Genomic DNA, 25,728 nt, shown 5'->3' with positions numbered 1-25,728 from the left:
CTAAAATATGAATAACATTTTAAGAAACCAAATGTAGGATAAAATTGTGTAAAGCAATGGGCACAATGATAAAACTGTTTAAAGCAGTGTATGCAAGTCATCCTAAGTTAAAATGTCGGTTATACATCTCTCTTATTTATATATATCTTTTCTGAACGGAACATTGAAAGGCGTGTAAAACTGTGCTTTACTGTATTTTCTCTTTTAATGTAGTATGCAGTTTTCAAACTCATCGTAGTCTGGGTTACAAAGTATTCTTCCGAAAGAATCGCAGTTCAAATAAATAAAATCAAATTCTGGAAAATTGATATTAATAAATATATTTAAAATGCTCAGTTCGAAGGAATAAATAGAAAATTTTAAAACAATTATCTGAAGAGACAATGCAACACAAACAATTAAAATAAAAGTATAAAAATTTAAAAGTTACCTAAAATAATAACTATGACGAAAAATATATATAAAGAAAACTATTTGAAAAAAAAAAAAAATAAAGGCTGCACCTTTATTTACGCAGTTCGAATAGGTAAATAGAAATTTTTAAAACAGTTATTCGAAAAAAAAAAAAAAAAAAAAAACATGCAACTTAAACAATTAAAATGAAATTCGAAAAAAAAAAATTACTTAAAATAATAAGTTATAATTAAAAATATAATATAAAGAATATTATTTGGAAAAAAGGAAGGATGGTGACTTTTTTTCCTCTCACGGGAAAGGAAACTAGGTTGCCATATATTAAGAAGTTCGCCAAGTGAAGTATTCTTGGCGCAAACTGACAAAAAAGTGCGAACATAAATTTGTGAATTTCTCCGTAAATTTCGCTCCAAATTTTACAAAATTTCATATTTAGGCGTAATTTGAGTCGTAGAATCGAAATATGTAAAAAATTGGTATATTATTTCAGAAAAAATCCGATTTTGTGTCAAAATACCTATGTTAGAATAGTGCTATATATAAATCTAATATATATCCTAAGTCACGCTTTCGAGACATGAAGAACGCAATTTGAATTTTGTCAATCGGCCCAGTAGATCGGGAGATATAGGACTGTCCCATTTTTTTTTTTTTTTTTTTTTTTTTGAGCAGTGTACATACTTACGAACACAGGTTCATACATTTCCGATTCTGGTCCCAATAACAGAACAGTACCCCCAAAAAAACTTGAATTACAAACTAGATTAAGATAATGTTTCAACCATACATATTTTGGACAAAACAATGCAAACTCTTATTTTTATACAATTGTTCAAACTATTTAACACAAATTTATTGCTGCAATAAAATAATAAGCAATCTGATCACACATATTATTTTGAAACTGAATGCATAAACTAGACTAAAAAAAATTCAGTCATAAACATTTGGATAGCAGGGCAAATTAGATATTTGAAAAGACAGCCAGCCATTGAGATACACGTAATTCACGACAGAATGGTAACAATTCATAAAGCTGTGAAACATTTAACTGTCAAAATGACATAAATAACATAAATTCGAAAAGAAAAAAAGTAAACATACAAGTATTGCAACTGAACTTACCTTTCATGCAACAAAAAATATCCATACAAGTTAACCTCATGGCGCAGCCATTTTGGATTTCGTTTCAAATCAGACAGATGTTTACGGATTTGCGGAAGAATACGAGGAACTAGTAGTTTGCCGGATACAATGTGCAATGACGCGAAAGAATATAGTTCTGTAGAACTTCCTACATTATTCCGTAATAAACAGTACTATTTCCTAATTTTTCTTTATCTAATTAATTAATTAATAGGGAAATAGTTAAATAATGCCGAATTCATTTTTAATGAAATGTAAAATTTTTCATGTATGGGACGACCACCTTCCGTCCAATATTTCTGAGAATATAAACAAATTTTGGAATCTGAGAGTATCAGTAAATAAATATATAGAATATCGCCTCTCAAACGACCACTTCTGAAAGTGACCAATAGTTCTGAGATTATAAATAAATATTGATATTAAGCCTTATTTCTATAAGACGACCATCTCTATATAAGACCAAAGTTTTTAGAATCTTGGATAGTCATCAGAGATGTATCTTTACTGCAAAATTATCGCACGACTGTAATTCAATATCAATAACAGATCGCGCGATTGATAAACATTTTCTGTCCTGTAATTAGAGGAAAAAAATTTTCCTTATGAGGTATTTCTCCCGCTTTCCTAGCGTGCATTCGTGGTGTAATAGTTCTGCACGCTGGGCCGGTATTTCAGAGGTCCGTGGTTCGATTCACTGCGAAGGCGGTTGCTAATTTTTCATCTCTACGGCTTCCCAAAAAAATCCTAATGTCTCTACAGTGGCGCCCGAACTAAAAAGGTGTTGGATGAGATATATCCACACCCAGGATTTAGTGATTGGATCCCCTTAAAAAAAGTCGGCCTTTAAAAAGAGAAGTAATATAAGGTATTTCTCCCGCTTTCCTAGCGTGTCTTCGGCCCACTAGCGGCCGAGCGGTAAAGTCGCTGAACCCTGGTAGTGCGATCCGAGGTTCGAATCCCGCGAACGGGCTGGCTGCATGGGTGTTTTCGTGGTTTTCCCCACGTGTAACGTGTATACGAGCCAGTTTCCCTTAGAAAGTCCTCCACGAAGACATCCCTCCCCTTAGGCAGATAGCCCTAGTGTGCTTTGCCATAATTAAATACACCACCACACCTAGCGTGTCTTCGTGGTGTAGTGGTTCTGCACACTGGGCCGGTATTCCAGAGGTCCGTCCTTCGATTCCCGGCGAAGGCAGTTGCTAATTTTTCATGTTTTCTGCTTCCAAAAAAATACCTAATGTCTCTATACCCAAATTTAAAAAAAAATTCGTTTCCGTAATTAAATATATCTATATCTAATTTTACCTATATTTGTAGTAGGGTTTGTAATCTGTAAGTAATTATACATGTAATTTATAAATTTTTTATAAAAGAAAATATATGTTATTTAGAATTTTGCAAATATTCTAGAAAATGCTAATCCATTGAAAAAAATCTTTTCCATGACTAAATAAATTTTTAAAACGTCAGAAAAAATAGCAGTTAAAATTAATAACAAAATAACAAGAATAAATCATCAATCATATCAATATTTTTAATGTACAGCATTTAGAAACAACTTAGTAAAATACATATGAAAAATAAAAGAATGTGCAAGTTTCAGATGTGCAATGTCAAAAAATTAAAACTGGTAAATTTGAGAACAAATATCCTCAAAATGTTTGACAACGAAAGTCCTCCGGACAATGCAGAATGAATGTCCTCAGGATGTGAAATTGGTGAACTCCTCAGGACATCTGAGAATCAACATCTTCAGGACATCCTGTCATATCCCGGGACATAGCGACTTAAATAAGACATCCTCAGGATGTTAAATTACGATCTCCTCAGGACATCTGAGAATCAACATCCTTAGGACATCCTAAGTATGTCCCGGGATATTGCGACTTAAATAGGACATCCTGAGGATGTTTTGTGCTATGGGGGAAGTTTATAAAAACCAGTTACTACAAAAAGTTGTAATAATTAATGTAATTAAGTTTTATTAGGTGTAATTACACATAAAAAATACTGCAAAATTTCTTATTTAAAAACTTTCCAATATAATGGAACAATAATTCAGATTTTGTTTACAGAAGATCATCCGTAAAATAAATTCTACTTACAGCATGTTGTTTTTTGAAATATGGAAATCTCGTGAGATCATGCGTTGACCAAATCAGATATTTTTTATAATTTTTCAGATCCTCTTCTGTTTCAATAAAATTAATTTTACTATAAATTATATACTAGGTAGTAATGAGTATAGAAATATAGAATAATTTTTAAGATGCTTATTAAGTGAATACATTTTTTAGTTAGTTATGAAGCGACACATTAAAATATTTGTGTAACCTTTTTTTTTTGCTATTAGTGAGCGGCTTAAAAGAGAAATTACAAAGTAAAACGCGTACAAAATAATAAATGAATCTTTAATATGCCTGAAATTAATTGCATATTTTAGTTGTCTAAAAATTATTTTAATCTGATAGACCATTACGCAATCGTGAAATCTTTTTTAATCATTCTTTACGCTACTGCGCATTGGGAGATATGTAGCAGTAGAATGTGACGACAGCTGCATAGAATTTTGCATTTCGGTCTTCCCTTGGCCAGTCCTTTTTTATGCGCAATGAAATTTTTGTTAGCGGTTATTCGAGTTTAGCAGTTACGTTCTATTGACAGACAGTTCCGGTATCTGTGATAGCCCGAAGTACGAAACTAGTGCACTCCCAGAAAATGAAAAAAAAAAAAAAAAAAAAAAGTATTTATTATGATTGGTCAACTGCATTCCTTCTCAAAGCATGACTATTGTTTTTATTCATATCGTTATGTAAGCTGAATCAAAGCATGACTGTTGTTGATTTTGCTTAAAATATGCTTGAAAAATTTGCAATATGTTCTTTGCGATATATGCAAGTATTCCCATGAAGAATAGCTTCTAGGCTTTCGTATGAAATCTGTTATTCATATTAACTAAGTAATAAATCACAGAGTAACTACATTCTGCCCCACATAATATTCATCAGTCAACTATTCTTGGAAAAAATAGGTGTATTCTGTCAACCCTTAAGATTTGCTTTTCGTTAAGGTTTAGTAAAAAATCTCATTAGCTTTTTGATTTACATATAATCCCTTTGCATTCACTGATACATATTTGCTTTCTAAAGAAAAAAAAAAAAAAAAAAAAAATCCTAAATCAGTTACTTTTTTTTCTTTTAAAAAAGGAACATATATTAAAAGATGTAAAATTCTTTAAACACAAAAATCAGCACTCCATGCGAAACCTGAAAATTTTTAGTAGAATGCTGTGATTCAAAAGCATTACGTTGAATTTGTAACTGAAATAGCGAATTAAAAGCCCTTTATGAAGAGAAAATGGATCGAATTTTTGTGTTAAACATGTTTGTTGCAACCATAATATTTCTCGCGTTTAGTAACTTGATAAGACTCACTGCAATATTTTAATTATTTATCTCGCAGTTCCGTTTCATAAGGTAATACAAAATCGTTTTCTTGTAAAGGCAAGAATTTTGTGGTATTGAAATATTCTTTTAGTTAATGGATACATCTGAAATAATTATAAAAGTTAATTAAAAACGTTTCAAGTCTTGAAAGACAGAGATTAAAGTTTCAAATTCCTTTAAAAGTTGCTCACTCAATCAAATTAGGAAAACTTGGTGATATTAATTAGCAAATTTTAGTGATACTATAGCCAATATTTCTGTAAATATAAATTTACTTCTTTTACACAATGATTAGTTACAAAATGATATAGCAAGATTTCTTCCAGAATTTAAAAGAGAATTACCTTCGCGTAATGTAATATTTTATAAAATTTGCAAGCATACTATATCTAATTATGTTTCTTTGCTAATCTCTTATCGATAATCCGTCAAAATCAAGAATATGCAAAAATATGGTTTAAACATAAAGTTTTTAAACGTAAAAACAGAAAGTGGAAAAGTGATTCGAGGTTTGTAACAGTAATTCACATAAATACATTTTCATCTTTTGGCATAGAGAGATGCATAAAAATCAGCCCAGGATACGTATTTTTGTTAAAACAGCAAAACATGCTGTATCGTATCTTTCGGGTTCCGCAAATGACAGTTATCTAATAATTTGAGTAAATTCTCAAATAACTATGTGTTTTCTTTCAAATATTAGATCTTTCATTACTATTTATATTCATGAAACATATATTTTTCGTGCTCTTAACGTTCTTTACCTATCTCTCTCCATTGTCAGTGTTATTTCCCGAGCACTCCGCAACGAAACTGTTGAGTACCCTCAATGGAGAACACCGGGATGATGTAGGGTAGAGAGAGAGAGAGAGAATCTCGAATCCCTATTCATGTTTAACAGAAGTAATCTCTGTAATGTTTCCCACAACTCCGGCATTCATCTCTTCCTTCAACGTGCTCAAAATCTTCGATTGGGTGTGGAGCTTGAGAAGAAAGGGGTGGTATTTTCTACCGGGTCGACTGCAGCGCCACGGGGGTGGAGAAGGCAAGCGATTGAGCTTCGATTCATGCTAGCAGACGACTATGAAGAAGACCACCCGCGAAGGGGGATTCGATGTCCTCCGCTCACGTGCCTACACATTCACTGACACTCACCACAAATTATCCCGTCCCGCCGGTACACACACACGGCAAGCTCATGTCGTGTACATTGTGTGTTCTGAAACTATATTGCGTTTAATTTTGAGCAGTTTTATATGGCCTTTCTTTGGCGTTTTGTTGTGAAGTTAGTTGTTTGTGTGAGTGTAGTATTCTTTTGTATTGTTTAAATTTTAACACTTTTAATTGTTGTCTGTTGATGGTCCTGCTACTGCTGCACGTGGCTAGTGGATATACGCCTTTGTAAAAGATGTCATCTAGAAAAAAATCCGGGTGAGTTTTTTGTTCATTTTTCTTTTACCTCATAAAATGCAGTAAGAAATGCCATTTTGCAAGAGAAAAATAGAAGTAGCATCCACAGCGTAATGCATATATTTTGCAAAGTGAGTTAAATGTGCAAGATAAATTAATCATCAAAATAATCCTTGCTTTTCTTTCTGGGCATAAAAATTATTGCGGCATTGAATAAAAATCGATTGCGTGACCATGAGGTTACTTTTCGCAAAGTCACCTTTCCTGAAGAAATGGCAATATGTGAAATAACATTATTTGCCTTCAAAAGATATGAGCAGATTTTGTTGTGAAAACAAACCATGCGTTGGTATTTTTTACATGCGCAATAGAAGTCTGTTGTAGGCCTTTTTGCGCATACACATGACGTTCTCTGATATCATAGTAGCATTACTATGAGGATGGGATACCTGTCCCATAAATCCAAGTTGTTTAAAGTTTATCGGTAAGTTGTAATAATAAGAAGAGACTTTATACATTACACAATATATACATCTACGTTGGGAAGACGTAAGAAAATACTTTAAAAGAAATGAGAAAATTTTAGCTTATATGCTGGCTAAAATAAATACATGTTAAATATCGATGATAATTTGTAAATTATTATAATTCACGTAGACAAGTTTTCCATTACATGAAGTCGTTAAAGCAATAAATATATTTTATTTAACAAAAACTAGTACAGCTATTGTACATATTACTACATATAGTATACATATTTATAAGTTGATGAAAATAAAACAAAATTATGTATTTCACAATCGTTCTAAAATTACTGTTACCCTCTGAAAAAGACTAATCTGCATGATGAAGAGCCTATTTCAAATGAATTTGATTTAAGATGCAACATTTAAGACTAGTTGTATGATGAGTTTAAATATAGAATTTCAGATATTTCCCAAGATAAATTAGTAGTTTCAATCTCCTTAATGCTTACACTTATGTCAAATCATCAGCAGATTATAACCACAAGAACAGGATATGCATAATTTTCTGTAAATTAGCACTATCTCTGGGCCAATTTTAAATTCAAATTGTATTTGCATATTTTTGCAGTTCTTAAACGCAGTGAACATATACAAAAATAAAGACATTATAATGCTTCAAATTTATTACAAAAATAAAGAATTTTTTTTTTTTTTTTTGAAAATAAAATAGTTGAAGAATTAGTGAATTAGATCTCAACGTAGTATTTGAGTTTCAGATAGTTAAATGCTGACCAACGACAAAGCCCTTAAATCTTTGAACACTAGGCAGTTCGACCGGAGTTAAAGTTCCGTTGAATGACCTGACTGCGTGGGAGGCTTTTCTTGGTTTTTTTCCATGAATATTGAATCCAAGCATTTTCTTTTAAAATGCTCCTTTCCAAGGCATCCAGCCTTAGACAGTTAACCTCTTTGGCTCCGTCATAATCTAAATAATCCAACACAATTGTTTAACAAATAATTTTAAAACCCTTTCCTACATCGTTAAAATGATAAAAGGAAATGTTTTATACTATATAGGATTTCAAAATTATCCTTGTTTCTTAATATTTTTCAATGAATTACCTTCTTTTAAAATATTAAATTTTATGAATGCATTTGTAAACATAAAGACGAATATTTTTATAACAGCGAAATTTCATAATTCTCTGAATTGTGTCTGTATAAAAAATCTACACTGAAAATGAATATTATTTTTAAATACGAGGTTATATTTATCATGGAGGGAAAACAGAGATAAATAGTAGGAAATATTATCCAACTTTTCACTAAGAAGACATGGATTCATTAAGGGTGGTCCACCGTATATAGAAACCAAACCATGTTTGTATCTGCAGTGACACTTAATGTGCAAATATCATTAATTATGATATTTAATACTGAAATTACACATAATTCTGGCACATATTTTAAAACATTTCATAAGAAATAGTATGGTAATTCAACAAAATACTAAATAATAAACCAGTAAATGCAAAATATGTTTCGCTGATTTAAAACTATTTTGCAGAACAAGATATTTACATTTATAATAAATTATTGGAAAGACTTCCTCTAGATGTGAGATTCTAAACCAGAGGGAGAATCACCTCCCCCCCCCTCTGGTGAGGAATTTCATAGTTTCAGGGAGGATGCGGTAAGCATTTTATTTATTTGTTAAGTATTTAGTTTTAATTTATGAATGTAAAAAAATAAAAAATTCTGTAATTACAATTTTGGTATGTATCAACATTTTCTACACTTTTTGTTGTTTAATATATAAAACATGTTAAAAAACATCTAAATCTTGTTAAGATGGGGGATATATATTTACTTTTCAAGTTTTGGAAAGCAGAGAATTATGACCTTCTAGCAGTGGTGAAATGAATTAAAATCTCTGTTATTTCATTGTTACGAAACGGAGCAACGTTAATTCACCAGAATATTGACTTCTTTCAAATTACTTTCCTATGCAGTGATATATTGATAAAGCAGTTTTAATTCACTGTGCTGAAATGAGGAAATTATAATATATTTTAAACGTACTGCGCAACCAGTGTATATGGTGAGCCATTACTTAATTATAATATGCGTTATGAGCTTATATTCTATTCACCAAACAAGGAGATTGGGTTCAATTTATTCCAAACTGTCGAAAACAAAATTCTGTTAATGACCTGTTTTGCATCTCTTACTCATATTATCTTTGCGATTTAAATAAAATTCTTCTATTTCTTTCATATAATGCCTACGTTATACTTCGAAAGTTGCTTGCTAGTGAATCACATCAGAAAAGGGGAGGAGGAATTCCTTAATCCACTTACAAATTCTTACTGACATATTTTGTTTAATACAAAATTATTTTAATATTGTCTTATTTATTTTACATCTAAGACAGTATCAGAATAAAATATAGACCTGCACCGCTCCATATGAGCACAGACACGCACTCCATATGAGCACAATACACCAAAACAATAACAGAACCCCTAGAAATAATGAACACAAAAATAAAAAAATAAAAATAATAACCTGAAAGCCTTCATATTTTATATTACGCCCAAAGAGGGTTTATTTATTTATTTATTTATTTAATGTTTTGTGTGTTACCTGTATTTATTAAATACCATGTTCTTCGCACTTAAACCACAAAATTCAATTCAGCTGCAATATCACATAATAATTTAAAGAGATCATTTTGTTAGAATTTCCGATGCTTAGTCTCGATAGCTGGAGATAAAAATGATTTTTTCCCCGCACAGCGTTGCCATTGCTCGCTTTGAAATCGTCGAGTTTTTTAATCAAAAACTCATAAATAATTTACAAAATTGGAACTAGATAATAAAACAAATTCAAAATTTAGGCTTCCAGATGCTCATACTCCGGTGGAGGATTAAGTTATTCTAAATTTGATGGCTCTAGGTACCATTGTTTTATTACTATGAGAGAAACATAGATGCATTTATGCAGATTCTACATTACCTAATTTTTTTAAATGTAATACACGGCGATAATATTTGTTGGCAACAATTTGCAAAGTTAAACGTTGTTTATAGTGAAACGCTACAAAATGTCAAAACGAAAATAATAGTCTTTCTGCGCTAACGCCCTTTGGGCTGAAAATGTAGAATAAATGTTTACCAGTAGAAGCAACATTCATCACTTCAATTAATTTTGATGTGTAAATGCAGCGAAGTGACAAAAAGTAGACTATATTTGAAATATATGGCGTAAAAATTAACTATAGTGAAAATAATTGTTTCAAGCAACTAATTACTCAGTGGAAATATTTAATAATAATATAAATACTACTTTCACTGGAAACGGCCCTTTGCATAATTTAAAGCATAATTTATATGTAATTAATTAGAATATTTACTCTTTAGAAGGTTTTTTGTTTAGTACATGTGACAAACCACAGCGTTAAAATCACTTTCGTGAATGTTATTACTTTAAAACATGTTATCTGGAATTTCATATCCAGCGAAGCAGTATTTTAGGGCCTCTTTGTATCTAGACCAGCGATTCTCAAACAGTGGTAAGCAAGGAAAAAATAGGTGGTACGCCAAGGAACAAAGTATTTTTAACTATTAAGTTCAAAAATTAAATACCCCAACGTCCTGTTTGGACTCTAACACTCCATATTTCTCCAGCACTCTGAGCAATCTGAGCTTTGTTCATGGTCACTAGCCGCTCATAGACATATACAAAATAATACGTTTTTATTCTCACAAATATTCTGTTAGCCGTAGACATAACAAAATTTGTCATAAGTGATGATTTTAGAAGGAGTAACATAAATGGATGTTGTATTTAAGAGAAAATAAAAATAAGTTGCTATAAAAAGCAACCTATAAAAGGTTAATATATATAAAGTATAATATTTAAAGCTATAAAAAGATAATAGCACCTTATTAATTCTTTTAGAGTTGATCGATATATTAGCCTGTCTGCACTTTATATCGCCACCATTTCCTGGCTCTTATTGTTCCATTTTCAATTAACAGCATTTCTTTAAGTCGATTTGCTGTCTCTAACAGCATATTTTTTCTTCTTATTTCTTTGTATTCCTTATTTTTCTGCGCGATTAAAGAATATCATCATTTGTTTTTGAAGACTTCTTAATATGTTATGCATTTAAATATTTATGAAAAAATAATACGAGTAAAAACTAACCTAGATTTTCAAAATGGAAAAATTGTTAGGATTGACTAAGCGAAAAATGATGATTCACAGGTGATGGATCCAGGACATACTGAAAAGAAACATTGTTTATAGAAAATATAATAAAAGTTATTTATCATTTAGGATTACTTTGAATAGTGTTGAAATGGACCCCCAATGTGTTGTTTACGGTGAACTACTATCCACTCAAAGTATGAAACCATAGTTTCTTAAAAGACATCTTGAATCTAAGCATGTCACTTTAAAAGATAAATCGAAGAGTATTTTAAGAGCAATTTATCGAAGTTCAAAAATAGTAAACATGTAATGAAAGGTTCTGTTACTTTAAGTGAAAAAGCTTTGAAAGCTAGTTACCTGGTAAGCCTAAGAATTGCCAAGACTCGGCAGGCTCACACTATTGAAGAAAACCTTATATTACCAGCAGCTAAAGATATCGTTTTAACATCATTCAACGAAAAAGCGGCTAATGAACGTAATAATATTCCGTTATCAAATGATACAATAAGTCGACGAATTCATGAAATGGCAAATTCCAAAAAAGAGACGCTTATTCAAAAAATAAAACACAGTGAGTATTTCCCATTGTAATTGGACGAAAATATTGATCTTACGAACTTTGTTCAATTATTAGTTTACATAAGTTTGGAAGAAGATAAGCGAATTGACGAAGGATATTTATTTTTTGAATCTGTTCAAAGCCGAGCAAATGCGAATGAAATTTTCAAAGTAATTGACAATTGCATGTCTGAGAATGATATTTCTTGAAATAAGCGCATTGCCGTATACAGTGATGGTGCTTGGGCTTTAACAAGAAGACATTCTGGTGTTATTTCTCAAATAAAGGAAGTTGCACCTCTAACTAAATTTACTCATTGCTGTATTCATCGTAAAGCTTTAGTATCCAAAACAATCCCGAAAACCTGAAAATCGTTAATTTTATTAAAAGCCGAATTTTTTTTTTACGCTTTTATGCCAAGAGATGGGCCAGTGAGCATGAAATGCCTTTGTTACGTTCCGAAGTAAGGTGGTTATCCAGAGGCAAAGTTTTAAATCGTCTTTTTAAATTCCGATCAGAAATTTAAATTTTCCTCTGTGATTCAAACTTTGAATTGCAAAAATTTTTATTTAGTGGATTGTGGTTGGCGCGTTTAGCATATTTAGCTGATATTTTTAGAAAGTGAAAGGAATTAAATTTAGAATTAGAAAGACAAAGTTTTAATTTGTTTACTATTAGAAATAAAATAAATGCAATCATAAAAATACTTAAGCTCATAATCAAAGAATTGTGTAATAATATTTTAAGCTTTTTACACTTTTAGATAGTTTTCTAATTTAATTAATAATTTGAAAATAAAAAAAGAATTAGAGTCCGACTTTAAAAATCATTGCTGACTATTGATAAATAATTTCAACATGTATTTTCCCGAGAATTATGCAAAAGAAAATTGGATTAGAAATCCAATATAATTGATAGAAATTTCCTATGATCGAACTCAAACTGAAGATTTCAAAAATAACACACTTGTTAACTTTTGGCTGAGCAGAAAAAAAGAATTTGAAGCATTTCGAATAAAGCTATTAAATTTCCATTGCCTTTTTTCGCAACCTATTTTTGTGATACATTCAGAAGACTGGATTTATTTACGCTACTAAGCAAAATCTTTTCATGTTATTTACGATTTAAAATCTGTAATGAATTACTGTATGTTTGCAACAAAGTGAAACTGGTAAAACGAAAATGCTAAAGAAATATATTAACAAACATTTGAAAAAGTACCCATTCCAAATATCTCGTAGAATAAATAAGCGAGATTAAATTTGTTAAGCATTTTTTTCCACCAAAACTTAAGTTTCCTTTCTTTCTGAAAGATGTATTCGAAAGTGAGAACTTCAGAATAACAAAAGACGCAAAAAGAATTAATGTTCCGTAATTCTAGTGGAAAAAGTGGAACAAAAGTACTCTGTTGTGGAAAGAAATTAAAATTAATGATTTCGAAAAATCTGCTTCAAGATTTTCAAAATTACCAGCAGCAACTTCAAACTTAATCATCTTCAACACTTTTAAAGAGCAAAGGAAAACACTTTAGAGATGCGGAAAGAAGCCCCAAAACTTCCCAGGAGGCAATGCTTTTTTAACTTTCGTGTTTCAAATTGTCAGAGCCAATTAAAATGCATTGGGTACATAAATTTAAGAAAGACAATTTCCAGCCATTTTGTCATGCATTATAAAATCTTCCTTTAGTGTTTAATTTCTCAAGGCCTGATTTCCATTCTGCTGCTATAAATAAAATGTGACTCACGTAAAAATTCATGCAAAGTGCATTCTTAAATGGTTTGCTGTATTTCGAAGATCTTACGATTAAGTACTTTAATAAGGAACAATATTTTGCTCTAGAAAAACCAATATTTTTAATTGTGCATGCATATTAAAAGCATTTCTTATTAATGTTTAACAATACAATTTCCAAAATGTATAACGCTCTATTAGAAACATTACTAACTTTCTTTATCTAACCGTCATTATAATATAATGTTACTAACATTCTTCAAGGTAGCCAGTCATTTCTCCCTTGCGTGTACATTATAGCAAATAGATATTGAACTTAAAGTTGGTTGATAAGATGCATCCTTATTTCGATTGTACGGTGCAACTCAGTCTTACTTTCAACAAATATTTTTAATTATTAATTCTAATGTGTTGGTAAACTAGTTTATTGAGTAAAGCAAAAAACTGAATCATTCCAAATGACATGAAACAATTCATTATATTTCGTGAACTAGGATTTAAGATTTATGACTTGAATACCATCTAGCACAAAAGTCATATATTCTTCAAATTAAACAATAAACCCTAATCAAATAATTTAGTTACAATATCCTATCCTAATGCAGCTGTGAGAGTGCTACTGCATCTGTTCTACATATTGGTGAAAGAAGTATCAACAAGCTTTGCTTTACATGACTAGTAGTATTATCCATATAATTAGTCTGCTGATAAAAAATTTTCATTTTCGGCAAGGTCTAAGTATTTAAGAGGTATCTGCCTTCACCGAGATGGAGCATAATCGCGCAAACTATGCTCATTGCTAGTATACCTCTTAACTAATGATACACTATAACAAATCCTCCATATAATGCAAGCTTATATGGAGGATTTGTAGTCTCCATTTAATCCTGGGTCTGGAAATCGTGGCATTCGACATTCAATGCTGCATAATTGAGCAGATTCCAGAATTCATTAGCAGTCTTTGTTGTTTTGTTGAATTATGATCACAATGAATCTTATGTAAAAACGTTTTGAGACACACTTTAGGAAAATATGCTGTCCCAATTTATTCTTTCACGACTACGAACTCAATAGTGATTGGGAAAAAATTATAAAACCCTTTAGTTTAAGCTTCGTTATTCAAGCTTCTTGTTGTTACAGTTTGATCTCATTTTATTGAATTCAATTCGTGTTGTGCATATGAGTTCAGCCTACTAGCGGTCCATCGATAAATTTATCGAACATTATTAGTTCAAAGTGGGTTGGATTCCAGGCGAACTGTTTGGCTGTATGGACGTTTCCGTGGTCTTTCCCATGTGAAGTGTCGATAGGAGCCAGGTTTCCTTAGAAAGTCCTTAACAAAAGCGTCCCTCTTCTTATCCAGATGGGGTTCTCATCTTTTTTTGTCGTAATAAATCAGCTCATCTTTTTTGTCGTAATAAATCAGCTCTTTATTTTTGTCCTAATAAATCTTTGTCTTTTTTGTCTGAGTTATACTATCTTTATTGTGTACTAAATAGCGTACTGGAACATTTTGTTACTGTCATTTGTATTCGGTTACTTTATATATCTGTAAAATATTACGGTAATTCTTATTGTATCTTTACCCTTTTTATTCATTAATATATTAAAATTAACCAAATAATAAGTTAAAAAAGGGTTTTTACGTGTTTACTGGTTAAATTTTGTGTATCATTTTAAATATTGAAAACATTTTTATTTAACTTTGTCTATATCAAAAAGTGCGATTCTTCTATTACACGGTATATAAGATCCAGTACCGTTTTGTGTGAAATTGTGCTATATGAGACTAACAACCAATACAAGTTAGATGCATTCGTTCCGAAAACTTTTAAAACAGAAATATTTTTTAATGTTTCTCTTCGTCACCTCATTTAAATTTCGTCTTTTCGCAACGTCGCATGCCTTTTATCCTTTAACAATTTATTCAGATTTATATTCCCATCTCCAAGGAAATAATTTTTTTAAAGCTGTCCTCTCACTTTCAGGCATAGGTTTGGATTGAAATATAATTCCGCAATAAATGCTCCTAAATGGACAAAGATAATTTGTAATACATATCCAAACTGTTTTTAAAAAGTTTTTTTTTTTTTTTCAAATCACAGTTACGTAACTTGTGCAGTCTCCCAAGTGAACCCTGGGAGCACAAGATACATACTGTATAAATGAAAGGTACGACTCTATTAAAAAAAATTACGATGCAAGAAAATGCTGATATCCCAGAATTTATTTTATTTCTGTGAGTATAAATAAATAGATTGTTATTGTGTAGTACACAAGATGGCATAGTACGTAATTTTTGGTAAATGTTTAGAATAAAAGTCGTGTTATCGAAATATATGCATACATCAAGTTTTTTATGAAGGTTTGCGCATAGCCATTAAAGTGCTAGATCGAAGCCGTGTTGCTGTGATATAAGACATTTTCAGCCATTTCTTTATCGTGCAAGAGAAAATACCTGTGTAAAAAAAGATACGTGTATTTTTATAAACTCTATAACGTGAATGTATAGGTTGTAAATTCTCAGACTTTCAAATTGTTTTAACTAATATTGTCTTAAATTTGGGACTATTGTATGTACAAAAATGAATATATACTGCTGTGCAAATGCGTTTACTGTAAAGATGAGACTCACAACCTCTAAATGCCAAAATATCCCTCTAATCCCTAATAAAATCAGGTCCCTCTAAATGCCAAAATATGTAGAAAATAAAATAATTTTAAAATTTAATATCGTTATAAGTAACTTATTTATGATCGTGAAATTTCGTATACGTATTTTGAAATTCTTGATATTATATTTTCTCTTTTTGTGTTCCAGATTTAAAATATTTTAAATAAATACTAAAAATGTACATTCTTTGTAACTGTCGTAAAACAGGAATATGCTCTGCCCACAGCACAAATGATAAACAAACCTCTATTATTAGTTAATTTGTTTTTCCAAATTGGAAACACAATGTACAGTTAAAATAACCTGTTTTAAAAATAATCGAATAATATTTTCCTAAAAAATATAATCTTTATTTTAAGATGCCAAAATCGATTATCTTTAAAACTAAAATAAAGGATAATTTCTAAAATTGTTATATAATAAGTGCAATAGTATATCAGTTTACCCACATAGATTTTCTACAACTGGGCAAAAGTTTTATAAAAATTTAAGCACAGGTTTCGGGAAATCATGCATAAACTTAAGAATATATAATTTTGATAAATCCTAAATTAAAGATGTGATTAGCTACTCATTATACAAATATACATTACTTTCTTAACATTAATAAAAATATTTATAAGCTAAATTTCGTAATTATGCTTAGTTACATATTTCAGTTATGTTATATGTAACATAACTGCATTATATATGTATAATCAGCACAATTTTCTTGAAAATTGAAAAGTCGAAATTTTCATTTCAAATATAATTATAGTTTTAAATTCCTCATAATAAAAGTATAATTATTGGTCGTTTTATACAAATGCAGTATTTACACAGCTGAGCAATTTTCTTGAATTTTTTGAAGTTCTAATCAGCTAGTTTACAGAAATCCAGCAAGGAAGCAGAAAAATCATATTTTTAATAAAATCGTAATTGAAAGCGAAATTACCTTGGAATCTTCTAAGCGTGTTCATAGTTAAAATTAATAAATATGTGAATAGATATGCTAATGAGTTAACGTTTCTGTCAGGCTCAACAATATATTTTTTTTTTAAATGTATACAAAAGCTTTCCATATATATTTTTATATATAATGGATATAAGAAAATTTCTGAAATGAAAACTAAAGGAAAGTACCTAACTCTTCAAATGTTAAAAGCTTAGAACTACTTTTTCCGTAACTTTAATTCTGTAAATAATTTTTACAACGGTTTCTTTCAAAATGCTCATGCGAAATGAGATTTGAAAATAAAAACACAAAACATTTCTTATCTTCTTTGAATTATTTAAAAACACCTGACCTTTTTAAATCTTAAGCTGAAAATGATGAATTTTGTTGGAATTTAGACATTAGGATTTGCATTATTAAGTACATTAGCAAGGATAAACCCTTGCTGTTCATTAATACCGGCCTTTTCCTGCAAGTTAAATGTAGTTACCCTTTAAAACCTCCCAGAAGTTTAGCATTTTAAAGCGTTTTAGTTTCAGTAAACGTAACAGAAACGTTTTAGTATTAAGCTTGATTTCAGTAAACAAATAGACAAAATCATTATTAATTTGTAATTCAAGCAAGTTTTCGTCAGCCTTTTCTGAACCAAACTAAAAGAACGGCAAATTATTTTTCCCTGCTTGAATAATACATTCATATTAAAGTGACGCCTTGTCTGTGAACAATTCATTTCATGCAGATAATTTTACGTTATTATTTATGTAGTAAAGATTTGTTTCTATCCTTTCCAAATATGCAATTCTCGAATGAATTCATTTCAGGATTATAATTTTCCGTGAGAAGTTCACTGTTTCAATCCTATCAACAGTGTATTTTATTTTCTGGTTTTTCAAAATCGGGAATATAAAATTAGCTTCAGAAAACTTTTGTGCCGATGCTCCAAGTGCCTACATTTGTAAAACGTTTTTAAACAACACAGCAATTGTACTACAGTTATCGCATTTAATTTATGTGAAATAATGAATTTAAGACTTCTACTTAATCTAAAAACTGAAATTTAAATTGAAATGCAAACAAAAATATAAAAATTTAAAAGCTTCCAGATTTTACATTACGCTCAAAAAGCGTTTTCAAAGTTTTTTGTGTTACCTTAATTTATTAAATTCGCACTTAAACCATAAAATTCAGTTCAACAGCAGTATCGCAAAATAATTTTTAAATGAGTATATCTTTAGAATTTCCGTTACACAGTCTCGCGAGCTGGAGATAAAAATGTTTTTTCCTTACAGTGTTGCTATTGCTCGCTTTGAAATCGTTGAATTTGTTAATCAAAAAATCGTTAAAATTTTACAAAATATGACATAGATAACAAAACAAATTTGGGCTTGCAGCTGCGCATATGCGGGTGGAAACATACGTTATTCAAAATTGGATGACTCTAGGTACCGTTGTTTTATTATAATGCGAGAAACATGCATACATTTATGCAGATTCTTCGTTATTTAATTTCTTTAAATTACAGGGCTATAATATTTGGTGGCAACAATTTGAAAAGTGAAACGACATTTATAGTGAACCAACGCAAAATGCCAAAACGAAATTAATAGTCCTTCTGTGCAAATTGCCCCTTTGGACTAAAAACATTTAATTTTATGTATTACTGAATTAGAGCAGCAAGAAAGTACAATATTTATATAGTCATATCGCCTATTTTACGACAGACATTACTAGGAATGTGTTTCATAGATGCTACTTTACTTAGTATCTTTTATTAATTACAAACATGTTTCTAAGGCGAGATGAAGGTAAAAGTTATATTTTTCTCCCCAGTCTGAGAAACTAACAAGAGGTTCACTTCACATTCGTTAAAAAGTTCTTACCTTTATAGCAGTGCTTCTGTAACGCACACCCCCCCAATCAACAATTTAGAATACCTAGGGCATTTCAAAAGAGTCGAGTAATAATCCTATTAATTAGTATTTCCCCTGATGACTATTTTCTTTCTAATACAGAAAGACCGAGGAAGTAGTACTATGTTTGAATTTTTTCTAATCAAAATATGAGTGAAATAAATTTTTCACTTCTAAGCAAAGAACAGCCCACCAGCGGCCGAGCGGTAAAGACGCTGAACACTGGTAGTCCGGTCTGAGGTTCGAATCCCGCGAACAGACTGGCTGCATGGGCGTTTTCGTGGTTTTCCCCATGTGTAACGTGTATACGAGCCAGTTTCCCTTAGAAAGTCCTCCACGAAGGCATCCCTCCCTTTAGGCAGATAGCCCTCGTGTTCTTTGCCGTAATTAAATAATCCAATCCAATCTAAACAAAGAACTAAATTTTTTAAACAGCGGAAAGTATTTAAAGCAGGTGTGTCAAGTAAACGATAGTTAATATTTTTTACCTTTATTACAATCATTTCTATCTTTATATATTTTCAGCTAAAGTTTAAGACTATTTTTTGTGGCATAAAAATGATTCATTGCCTTGAAAATTTATAATTATTATCATTTTTAAATGAGAATGTTTGAACCAGAGACTCATCAAAAACTGCTCAACGGTTCACAGCTCTGTATTGCGTTCGATTCCCGTTAAAAATAAGTTGAATTCTAGGAACTCGTGATGATTTTTCTTTCATAAATTCTGTAAATATTTCCATGCAAAATACAATATATAAAAATCTCTAAAAGCTCAAATCTTTTCCGTAATTAACTGTAAATTTAACTCGGTTTTGTTAATTTGTTAAAACGAATGTAGCAGACTTAAATCTTAGATACTTGATTTTTTTCTGCCAAGCTAATTTTTTTATTAAATTAACACATAACTTCTCCACTCAGTCTTAAACAACACCTCTCTAACTTGGTTCTAACAATAGTTAGCGAGCAATTTCTTTTCAACAATGAGCGCTTCATGCAAAATCAGCAAACGACTGAAATTTAAGTACAGCAAAATCTGCAGTTGAGTATTTAACTTCATTTTAATAATTGAATGTAAGCAGTTAAATTATATTTGCATAAATTTTTGTGCAGTGTAATAGAAGCCAAGAAGACATACAACAGTGCGCAACTGAAACCTTAAAGTGGTTAGTAAATCTGAAATAATTGTTGGAAAATAATGACATAATTTACGAAACACTATCTAAAGAATTTACATATACATAACAGCATCATTCATACATATATATATTTATAAATATAAGGATTTTTCCTTAGAAAATATTTTACGGCATCCTTCCCTTTACGGATCTACACTGGTGTGCAAAAATTAAGGACGAGACGGTTTTTTCAATATAACTTTGTACAAAAGCTTTCCAAATCAACACATTTAATACCGTAAGATCCCCAATACGTAAGGATATGAGTAATGTAAGCAACACTTACTAAAAGAGAAATCAGAGGGATAAAAAGAAGCTTTATTGAAAAAGTAGCATAGGGCGCAATGCGACTGAATGCCGAAACATCCCTGTGATGGGTGTCCAGCAAGAAACATCCGGTCTTTAATAGGGGATATGATCTCCCCTGACTGCTAGGCAGGTTTCACAGCGTCTGCCCATGCTGAGAATGAGGGTGTCAATGAGTTGTTGAGGCATTGCTGCCCATTCGTCTTGCAGCGCTAATCGAAGCTCCGGAATCGTTACTGGTGGTAAGGTACGAGATGCCAAGCGTCTGCCTAGAAAATCCCATACATGCTCGATGGGATTGAGATCTGGAGATCGTGCCGGCCAATCCATACGTTCAATATCCTCACTCTCTAAGAGCTGTTCGGCAGCTACTGTGCGATGTCATGGTGCATTGTCGTCCATGAAAAGGAACTGCGGACTCATAGCGCCTCTAAAAAGACGCACATATGGAAGAAGAGTCTCGTTACAATAACGGGTCCCGTTGACTGAACCTGCGTCGAAGAAGTGAAGGTCTGTACGACTACCAAGCATGATGCCTCCCCAAACGAGAACACGGCCACCTTCGTACCTGCCCCTTTCAATGATGTACGAGGGATGATTGTGGCTTCCCCCCTCTCTCCAGATGAGTATGCGATGAGAATCGCTACTCAGACTGAATCTGCTCTCATCTGTAAAGAGTACTCGTCCCCATTCATTGTTTCTCTAATTCCGGTGTTCCCGGCACCACAGAGAACGCCTTCTCCGATGGGCAGGCGTTAGAGGTACACACCGTACAGGGCGTCGTGCAAACAGACCACCACCGTGCAGTCTTCTGGCCACGGTAAAACCCGATGTCGGTTGTCCAGTCGCCTGTGTCGTGTGTCTAGCGATTTCTCCCGCTGTCTGCCGCCTGTTTCTTCTGGCCTGTAAGGCAATATACCGGTCATCTGCGGGTGTGGTTCCTCGTGGACGACCACTACTAAACCCCCGGATAGCTGCTCCTGTAGTTTGAAATTGTCTCCAAAGTCGTGAAACGATGATGTGAGCAATTCCGAACTCTGCAGCCACACTTGTCACACTGCGGCCTTCCTCCAACTTCCCAATGATTGGACCTCGGGTAAAAGCAGATTGATTATTCGCCATTTCTCGTTGAGGCAACAACTCGGTGTGATTTTAACTGCTATACGGCTTGCAATCTCTTTGACAGAAATACTGATCTTACACCGACAACATGCTTTATACTACTCAGACAGTCCCCCATTACGTCTACCTGCATATCTGCGCATGTGCTACCGTACATCACCTTACTTAATCTCCTGATTGGTCTTTCTGTCCGCTCTGCCTCTTCGTTCAGCTGATATACTAATTTTTCGACTTCGTCATTAATTTTTGCACACCAGTGTGCAGTGAAGAATCCCTCCTTCTAGACAAATAGTCGTCAGATAATCGCATCACAAATACCGCAAATAGTCTTCACGTAATCACTTCACATGTCACCACAAATAGTTCTCACATAATCACTTCACAAATATTCCTACTTTGCCATAAATGATTAAATAAACAGCTATATATATCTGTATTAAAGGCCGCGAATAAAAGCTTAAAGTGAAAGTTGAGCAGTTTTTGCTCAGTCACTGTTGCACACATTCTGATTTAAAAATGATAATAATTATAAACTTTCAAGGCAAGGGATCATTTTTATGCCACGGAAAATAGTCTTAAACTTTAGCTTTACCTGCAAATATATAAAGGTAGAAATGATTGTAATAAAGGTAAAAAATATTAATTACATTTTACTTGACAAACTTGCTTTAAATACTTTACGCTGTTCAAACAATTTAGTTCTTTGTTTAGAATTCAAAAACTTATTTTACTCATATTTTCATTAGAAAAAAATTCAAACATAGTACTACTCCCTTGATCTCTCTGTATTAGAAATGACATAGTCGTCAGGAGCAAATACCAATTAATAGGGTTAGTACTCACTATGTGAAGCTCACTGTGCTCATGTTCCAAGGAAAAAGTTTAATATGTGCTTTAATTAATATGAATGATCCTTTAATTAATATGAATCATGAAAGTGTCTCTTATTGACACTCTCATGACTACTTAAAATCATGTCAGGTTTTAACTAGTGGCGTAGTATTAGTAAAATATTTAAGCTCAAAAGATTGAAACAACAAAAATATTCTTAACCCTATTTTTGCTCTTTTGAACCTAAGAATTTTTCTCACTCAAAGGTTGCATTGAAAGTAAAATATATTTTCCTATTTCATTGGATAAATAGCTTCATACGGAGATAATCTGTTAAATAAAAACAATATTCCTTAGACCACGTTTCAATTCCTTGCAGAAATAAAAGAGAGTTAACTAAGCAGATTGACTTGTTTTCCAATGTATTTCTCCCTATCAGCCTTCAAAACTTTAATATACTGCAATTAGGAAGCTACATGGAAACCAAAGAGCATGCATTACAAAAAATGAAAAACATTACATCTTCTAATTTATACTTTTCCAGCAACAAGTGTCGAGGTTTATAACCTCATGTCTGATTACACTTCAACCAATCTCTGAGTTGTACTTCTACTCGGTTTCATGCCAGGCAAACTGGCAGACTGCAAGGTTCTTTCCCTGGTTTTTATCGCGTATATCGTGTATACGACCCGAATTCCCTTAGAAAGTCTTCCACGAAGGCATTTGTCTACTTATGTAGGTAGGGCTTGTGCGCTTTGCCATATTCAAATTACCTAACTTAAGCTAATCTCATACCTCTCAAGCACTAAAGGAGTAGGATGCATCCCATTATTTTAAATATTACTGTGAAAAACCAAAGTGATTGTTAAGATTTTACAAACTGATTTGTAGTTCCTAAAATAATAATAATAAAACAATATTGACATTATGATGGAACTTATTTGTTGGTGATTAGGTGGATCATGCTAGGGTATGAGAGTCATAAATTAATTCAAACATCATCAGCAAAATTTTGTTTTGTTTCATAACAAGTTTTTTTTTTTTTTTTTTAAATTCTATAAATTTTGCATCACTCATTATGCATGTATACTATTCTTCCGAACTATATATACATCACTGATAGCAAGAAAAATTGATTATAAAAAGCGCCGAGAGCCCCTTTCTAGAATAATAATTACAAGAATATGAAAAGGCGGATTAAATTTACGTGCCGTTGGTTGCATGACAATTACTCTCAGATGCCGAAATATATTATAATTACTTCTGTTTAATGATTTCTGCAAAAGTTTATTTTCATGTCAAATAATACAAAATTGACGCTGAATAAGCACTGATGTAACCCAAATATTAAATTTTTTGCATTGCGGGCAAAATACTTCTTTAATGTTTTTTCTAGGTATGAGGTTTATAAGACCAATTTGCAAGGTATACTGTTTGAGTTTATGAGTTGTTACTTATCTGAACATAAAAAAGTGGGTAGAATTACCTTTTTAGCGAAACATTACTTTTTTTAGTGTTTTTTAAAAGGAAATTATTTAAAAATCACTTGAGAATGGATTAAAATAAGACAAAACTCATAAGTCAAAAAGCTTCGATTTAATAAAAGGTTTGCAGGTTTGCAGCAGGATTTATAATTTCACAAATTTAAGCAAATAATATGTTTACTTAATAAGAAGTATTGTGAAAGAAATGACATTAGTTCCAGTAAATTTAATAGCAAATTTTCTGTTTCGTTAAATATCAGTAAAAATCAACTTCCACATTTCTTCAGCCCTTCTCTTCCTTTTTTTATTTTAGACAAATTTGCACCTCGTAAGCAGAATGGCTTTTAGTGTTCTAAAAATCTCGTTTCTTAAAAATAAAGTAAACCGATACGACAGTACTTTTGAATCAGATTGCTTTTGTAATAAATTAAAAAATATTCATAACTTTCAATTTCAATTTTCTATTTTACTTTATTTAAGTGTTCTTATTACTTTCAATACAGATCTTCTATTCTAATTTACTGTAGAGTCGAATTTGAAACTTCCTGTCAGAAATTTAAGTGCAATAGGTCCATATTTACCAAACAAATTCCCTACTTCACAATTCCTAAAGTCTTGCCAAACGTTTTAACGCATAAAATTATCACGGGAGAAGAACTGCCTTTTGTAACAACAAAAACAAGAAAAAAATCTTATAATCAACAATAAAGTTCTGCAACTGTACAGAACGTGAAAGAAGATGACTTGCATATAGTAGCTTCACACATAGTCATTTAAAATGAAGGGAAAAGGCGATTGATTGTTGGTGAGCTATCAGAAAAATAAATTACATAGAGACAAAATCTTTGCGCAATTCTCTGAAACTTCACGAGATTGCGCATTATTTAGAATCCAGTGTTACTGATGATACAGTAGACTGTACACCACGGAGCAGCCTTCCGTCCTAGAGATCCATGCGAATGATGCCTGTTCGGTGGAAGAATCTCAGGGTAGAATCGGCAGACGTAAATTTATTCGATGTCACTGAAGAGTTTCATGGACAGGGTAGGTTATTTTTGCTTAGTCACCTTGCATAGGAATGCTACGATTATTCGTGGGGCACTTCGTTTTGAATCACTAAATGAGTCCATGGTCATAGTAAAAGTAGAAGTGAAGAGTCCTAAGTTCTAGGAAAATACTATCGTGCCTTTGTGGATATTTCCGTGGTATTATTCCTGAGAATAATGCACAATGATCAGACATTACTAAACCGTTAGGCTATTATGCATAGCTATCACATAACGTGGTTACTGCGCATAGATTATACACATTATCAATGGCCTTTCCATGGGGATACATGCCACAGTTATTAACAAATTAATATGGATAGCCTCAGTAATACTTTATACGAGTATTATAACAGATAGTGGAAGACTTACACTGAATATATAAGTACCGACATGTTTGAAGATAATTGCATAGTGTAAGAGCAGTATATAGTGTAACTATACACACACTCGGTATACATAGTATAAGACAGTACATAAGAAGACTTAAACAAAGTATCTAAATACTGACTTCCTATAACATATAGTACAGTTACTGTACATATATTGCATGCATTATCAATGGCCTTTCCATGGGGATACCTGCCACAGTTAATAACTAATAAAAATGAGTAGCTTCAGTAATACTTTAGGTTATAACAGAAAATAGAAGACTTAAGCTAAAGTCTGAACTTAAGTATCAAAATACAGTTAGAGCTGCTGAAAACGAAGCTACATCTGTTGAAACGTGCGGTAGGAAACGAAGAGTGTGTCTGCCGGTGGTTGATTCGGATTGGCCATTTGGAAATTAGCTGTGCATATGTAGTCTTCTTGAGATAGGAATTTGGGAGATACAGTAGACTATAGTAC

The 25,728-nt window shown here is 31.8% G+C and overlaps 1 protein-coding gene across 3 annotated transcripts in view; it reads left to right on the top strand.

The window, feature by feature from the left end:
- LOC118197706 (potassium/sodium hyperpolarization-activated cyclic nucleotide-gated channel 3-like) overlaps nt 1-25,728 on the top strand; it is an 847,214-nt gene that overhangs the window by 247,373 nt on the left and 574,113 nt on the right. The window contains exon 1 of one of the 3 annotated variants that reach the window (XM_085815329.1): nt 6,081-6,440. The exons of the other annotated variants lie outside the window; for them this stretch is intronic. Within the exon in view, the coding sequence (XP_085671455.1) occupies nt 6,418-6,440 (23 nt within the window). The 5' untranslated portion in view covers nt 6,081-6,417. Of the gene's footprint in view, nt 1-6,080; nt 6,441-25,728 lie in introns of those variants that run through there. 3 annotated transcript variants of the gene reach the window in all.

This window comes from Stegodyphus dumicola, chromosome 4 (genome assembly GCF_044657685.1).
Source record: "Stegodyphus dumicola isolate Sdum_Otavi_A_Nest chromosome 4, ASM4465768v1".
In the NCBI taxonomy this organism is placed as follows: Eukaryota; Metazoa; Arthropoda; class Arachnida; order Araneae; family Eresidae; genus Stegodyphus; species Stegodyphus dumicola.
This window is presented reverse-complemented; position numbering and strand designations above follow the sequence as displayed.